Source organism: Pinus tabuliformis, chromosome 6 (assembly GCF_031772625.1).
Source record: "Pinus tabuliformis cultivar Carrire ecotype Pingquan chromosome 6, CPIR1, whole genome shotgun sequence".
NCBI classification, from domain to species: domain Eukaryota; kingdom Viridiplantae; phylum Streptophyta; class Pinopsida; order Pinales; family Pinaceae; genus Pinus; species Pinus tabuliformis.
The window spans coordinates 624,367,734-624,374,343 of NC_142292.1; the positions used below are offsets into that span (position 1 = coordinate 624,367,734).

Sequence of the window (6,610 nt, forward strand, 5' to 3'; positions counted from 1 at the left end):
AACCTACTCAAGAAAATTGTTATCATAGACACAACTACCATGGGTGATGTTTTTACACTAGCCTTTAGTTGACTCGATTTTTTTTCCTCTCTCCTCCTCCTAGCACAAGGCAAAACCACCCCCTCGTTCGACTTGCTGATGAGGGCCATACTTTAATATTTAGATTATTATTTTAAATAATATTATTATTTTAAATAATAATGATAATAATAATATTTTTATTAATATAAATTAATAATATTCATTCATTTGTTAATTCAAGAAAATTTTAGGAAAAAATCACATAGAGAGTATTTGGTCAACGCGTTTCGAACCACCGAGGGTGGTCCATCTACAGGACAAGATGAAGATGCAGATCTCGGAGGAAGTTTAAATAAGATGATAGGTCAACCTAACGGTTAGAGGAAAACGACTATATTTGAGTGGGGAGCGAAATTTATATATATATAATATTATAAACCAACCAAAATTCTATTTACATTAAATTTCTTAAATAATTAATAAATAATAATTTAATTATTTGAAATAAATATTTAATATATTAATTAGCTTATTCATTCCTTATTTATTAATGTATTTATTTATTTGATTATCCAAATAGGAAATATTGTGTAAAATAAAATAAAATAAAATAAAAATATATAAATAACTAAATAACTAAACTAAACTAAATAAAATATAAATAAATAAATAATAAAGAGGATAAATAAATATATAAAAATAAAAAGTGAGGGTGTGCATTAAAAAGAATAAAAATAAAAATATAAACAATTATTAATATATATATATATATATATACACACACACAAAATAAATAATAAAAGGGGATAAAAAAACAATAATAAAATGAAAACTATTTAAAATTATATAGAAAATAAAAAAGACGGTGTTAAGAAAAAAACATATTATTAATAATAATAACAAATGTTAATAGTAATAATTGAAATTCATCACAAATACACAATATTACTAAAAAAACAATAAAAATAAATAATAAGAGAGAGCGAATCCTCTATAAAACAAAAAGGGATAAAAAGCTCAGAAAAAGAGGGGAAAGAGTAAGAGGAGAGGGCAGAAATCCAACAGTTACTAATTTTCAAGTCATCATCCCTACTAACGTTATTAGAGGATCCCTCAATTCCAATGGCTTCCCTAAACTTGCATTGATGAAATGAGAAATTTTTGCGAAGAGCTTAACCTCCACAATGCATATGTGATGGTTGGTCTTCACTGCATGTTCCGCTAAAGCCCAGGATTTGGTCCTCCCAAGTTTGTTAGCAAAAACATGTTCTTTAACCCTTTGGTCAATAGACCAACCCATTTCTCCTATGTATGAGGACCCACACGAACATGTGATGACAGAAACACATTTCAAAATCCATAGGGTTCACCTGGTCTTTAACCGATTTTAGGGAGCCTCTAATGGTGTTGAGGGGTCTAAAGGTCGAGGGAACATTATGTTTCCTCAGGATTCTCACAATATTTTTTGTCGTCCCTTGGATGAAGTGGAGGTGAGCTCTTGAATGTTGATCAAATGTGTCAGTCTTAACCTTACGACCCTTACCATCTTTGACGAAAGCTTTAACAAACCTCTCTTCCTTGGGCTATTTTTAACAATTATAAATAATAAGTCAAAATTCGATAACTTCAATTCAAATTAAAAAATTAATTTCTATAACATGCAAATATTTACTATTATAATAATATTATTTACTATTTTAGGAAATTAAATTATTGAATTGTTTGAAAATAGAAAAATAAATAAACACAAAATTTCATGGAAACATTCTTTAAAATTTTATGAAAAGATTCTTTCAAATCTTTCAAATCACTCTAAATTGTTTTTTTAATATATTTCTAGGCTTTTATGAATCATATTTACAAAATTAAAGGGTTTATAATACTAATCCTATTAATATTATCAACATTTAATATATTAATCCTAGTGTTTAATATTCATGTTAGGGTTTACCATGAATATGTATAATATTAATATTCCCTCTAGTTTATAATATTAATACCTTGTGTTCTCAATATTAATCTCTTGAATTTTTAATATTAGACTATTGGATTTATTAATCTCTTAGATTTTCTATAATAATTGGTTAGATTGATAATATTAATCCTTTAGATTTAATATTATTACATGGGTTTATAATGCATTGGATTTATATTGATATAGATAATATTATCATATTATTATAATATAATAATTATTATTATAAATTGCAATTATAATTATTACAATTATTTCATTAATATTATAATATTATTTTATTATTATGGATATAATAATATAATAATTATTATTAAATTTATATCATTAATATCTATCAATATTTCAACCAAATTTATTAATATAATTGATATAATATATCAATTACATTTATCATAGTATGTATCACATGAAAAATTGTATTGTTTGTGTAATAGCTTTTACTTTGTTAGTGGGTAACATGATGGTAACATAAAACTGATTCAGAATGAAATATAATATAATATACTATATATTACCATTGATATTATTTACATGTTTAAGGTGGACTCCTTAATTTCATAAGCATATACTTATATTATTCTTTATTATCCCATAACTATTTTCTCAAAATACGGGGGTGACGCAAATCAAATATTCTGGGCTATTACCCTACCCATTTCGCGAACTATGCTACCTCGCCTTCTTTCTCACTAACCTGAATCCCATGCCTACCTTGGAGAATAGAGAACTTAGTTATAATTTTTATAGCCACATAAGAGCTAAGTTAGTTATAATTCCCAGATAAGAGCTCACTTACTCTCTCACCACCTTAACTTGGATATAATTCCCGGATAAGAGCTCAATTACACTCTCGCGACCTTACCTTTTTCAATGACATCAGGGAACACAAACTATGTGATTTTAGAATTTTATATCCTTTCATGCTTTACATTTCATGTTGTTTGAGTGTTGCATGTACAATACTTAAAGGGTAATTAGATTTTATGATTTAGGAAAATTAGATTTTATGATTTAGGAAATGATGATTTTTATGATTAGGAATATTTGTTTTCGGGATAATGAGAGGACTACGTAAATTTTTAGGTTTATAATAACATGCTTTTTAATAGTTTTATGTTGAGTGTTTAAAATAACCCATTTTACTTGGTAGTTGTATATCACGAGTAAAATACATTTCAATGTTTTAGGCTATGTTCTAAAAAATTAGTATGTAAACCATTTAATTTAAATGTAGCATAATGTTGAAACTAATTGGACGACATAGAAAATTTATAGTTATGATGATTTTAAATTTAAAGTGGATTAGTTTAAGATTTTAAGTCAAATTGATATTTCATCAAGAATGAGGAAGACATATATACTTAATTTGAGCTACATAAATTTTATTTCAAAAAATTTAAATGTAAACTAATTAAATTTTTTGATCTATATTTCTTATTTTTATCATCAATAAATTTTATTATTTACAATATAATATAGGGGATATCATACTACTCAAAACCTTAGTTTTATTGATTTCTATATTTTTAATTGGGATTATAAGCTTATAAGGTAAAAAACCATACATAAAGGCACCAAAATAATAAAAATGAATAGAAAACATTTCTAAACTCCCAATTGAATGAAAATAATGCTTATGCGTACCTAGGCAGAATGACGTAAAGAAAAGCCACGGGAAATTAAAAGGCAACAACCATCAAAGCATTCCTAAAGGCAGCACTGAGTGGCATTTCCAAACTAGCGCAAACCCTAGACAATAAACTAAAATCTGGGACACTAAACCCTAGACATTTGTAAAATTGTGGAGTTTGATATCATAAACTCTTGGCCACCAAAATTTTAGAGTGTTCTAATTGTTTTTATGTGAAAAATGGATTTAGTATTATTGAAAACTTTGGGCCACCAAAATTTTGGAGTTTGACATCAAAAATTCTTGGCCATGAAAATTTTTGAATTTGACATAAAAAATTCATGGCCACCTAAATTTTAAAGCTTTCTAATTGTATTTTTGATAATGTAAATGGATTTAGTATCATCAAAAGTCATGAGCCACCAAAATCTTAGAGCTAGATATCAAAAACTATGGGCGGCCAAAATTTTAGAGCTCGAAAACTCTAACCTATATTTACAAAAAAATTTGCCTAATTTTACCAAAATCATATGGAAATTTTCATAATTTTCTAGGTGGGAAAATTGGAAACCTAATTAGTCTAAACAAAACCGAAGCAAACCAGATGAACCTAACCTAGTGGGATATCATAATCGATGCGGATCTATGTTTTCTTACCTTACTGTACTCGTATATTTACCCAGCATTTGTGATATTTTTATGCTACCATCTCGTCTTTTGCTCTGTTGTCGAATAGGTGACAATATACGTGCAGGGACCCGCAAAGATCACGTTCCCGGAACCCTTCAACGAATGGAAGTAAAATTTACACCAGAGCTATAAGTATGCACCCCACACTATAGTATCTTCACCCCCTCGTTTTTCGCTTTTAAGTTTAACCATCCCGCAGACACAGAGTTTCGCGTTTCCAGAACATAGAAACGATGAATAACTTTGTACGTCTACGGGCTGGCATTTTAGGTTCATCAACGCTACCATACTCCGCAATATTTTGTTAGCTCTCTTTTTTCTGTTATTATAAACGTCATAGTTTTCAAGTTGGACGTATAGATTGAATGTTTAGATTCTAGTTCCTGTTAAACTGTAGCTGAACTATATAGTAACGTCAGTGTCTGGTTAATCTTACATGACTTTACAGGAAGTGCCATTGCTCTTCTTATGTACGGAGCATCAATGTAAGTGTAATAGTTATCACCGCATAACCCATATTATTAATTTCTGATATTATTTTAGTGTAATCGCCCTGAATAGTACTAGGTTGAAGCGAGTTATTCAGATGAGAAAGGCAGAGAGGCTCATGGTATTAATAAACGATGATAATATTTTAACCCTGAACAGAACCACATTCAAGAAGGTGATCCAAATGAGAAGTACGGAGAGTTTTTCAGGCTTTCCATACGCAATAGCGTTGTACAACTGCATTCTGTACACGTGGTATGGATCGCCTCTAATCAGCAATGGGTGGGAAAACATTGTTGTTATGGTTGTCAATGCTGTTGGCTTCCTACTTGAGTGCTGCTTTATTTGCATCTATCTCACTTTCGCTCCACCTAAACCCAAGGTATTATCTTGTCATATTTATTTGCTGCAAATAGTTTTGAGGTTCCATAAGACCTATTTTTGTCAATCAACATGACATAGATCCTTGGTATCATTTGGCAGTTCAAAATCAGTTAATGTTCAATGAATATTTCTTGCAGAGGAAAATGGTAGGAATGGTTATAGGCGTGTTGATGGTGTTTGGAACTATTGCAATAACTTCCTTTTTGGCTGTCCATGATCACAACAAAAGGAAGGCCGTTGTAGGAACTGCAGGATTAGTGGCAACTGCCATTCTCTACGCTTCTCCACTATCTGTAATTGTAAGCTTTACACTGCATTAGCTCTTTATAATGGCGCATCCATCGTTTAGATTTAGTTATTGTTACGTGTACAACATGGCATTTATTGTTAATATTTCTTACCGAGTTTCTTAAACTGCAGAGAACGGTAATTCAAACCAAGAGCGTGGAATTCATGCCCAGCTTCTATTTCTCCTTCTTTGCTTTCCTTGGGAGTGTGCTTTGGATGGTATATGGCGCTCTTAGCAAGGATATCATCATCATGGTAAGGTTACTACTTTATATCAGAGAATTCCTCTGGCGTATAGTGTTTCTTGTTCTCACTGACGTTATAAGCTACAACTGAATCATACTTTGTTTTTGCAGGCACCAAACTTTGTCGGTGTGCCATTAGGGTTGGCTCAGATGATTTTATTCTGTGTTTATCGAGCCAAAAAGAGCCAACGCGTTGAAAACGAAAAGATGGATGGAGGCAAACAACGGGACTTTATCAAAGAGAGGAGCGACGTGGAAAAACCAAAATGCCCCTTGGATGACCAAGATATCGAAATGCAGGTTAATGTATGACTTGGCCGAAGCCGACCAAACTCTTTATCCTCTGCGATAAAATTTGCATCGTATTTTCGTTATTTTACACACTTGCTAGTGTGCAGCCATATCGAATTACGACTCGGCCTTTCAGTCAGTGCATGATACCAAAGTGTGATAAGTTCATGTAAAATTCTGTGGACTCTATGATTTATTAAAACAGTCCAGTTTCCATTTCTGTCATTCAACAATGTCCGTAAATCTTGTGCAGTGTCCGTAAATCTTGGGATATCTATATAGAAGAATGTAAAATTTAAATCTATTATCATAGAATTTAATTAAATTTTGAACCAGCGAAGCACAAAACATTTGGGGTATCCATATGCGTAAAGCGAAAGCAACTTTAGTGCAACTCTCAGCTTCGAATGCGATGCACGCCCAAACTCAAATTTCAAACAAATGGCTGACAAATGCATGACGAAATCATGACTGAAATATGCCAGACAGAATAATGGAAAGCGAAAAACAGTAGGCTTGATGTAACATATGCAAGAGGACAAATGCCCTCGGCTATAGAACTCAAATAAATTATTAGCTATCCTTAAACATTAA

General features: G+C 30.8%; 1 protein-coding gene across 1 annotated transcript; it reads left to right on the top strand.

Annotated features, from left to right (window-relative positions):
• The first annotated feature begins 4,552 nt into the window (after nucleotides 1-4,552).
• LOC149260167 (bidirectional sugar transporter SWEET3b-like) lies at nucleotides 4,553-6,037 on the top strand. The gene is made up of 6 exons (XM_089457106.1): nucleotides 4,553-4,589; nucleotides 4,768-4,804; nucleotides 4,968-5,190; nucleotides 5,330-5,491; nucleotides 5,613-5,735; nucleotides 5,837-6,037. The coding sequence occupies exons 1-6, from the start codon at nucleotides 4,553-4,555 to the stop codon at nucleotides 6,035-6,037; spliced, it is 783 nt and encodes a 260-aa protein (XP_089313232.1).
• The last annotated feature ends 573 nt before the right edge of the window (nucleotides 6,038-6,610 follow it).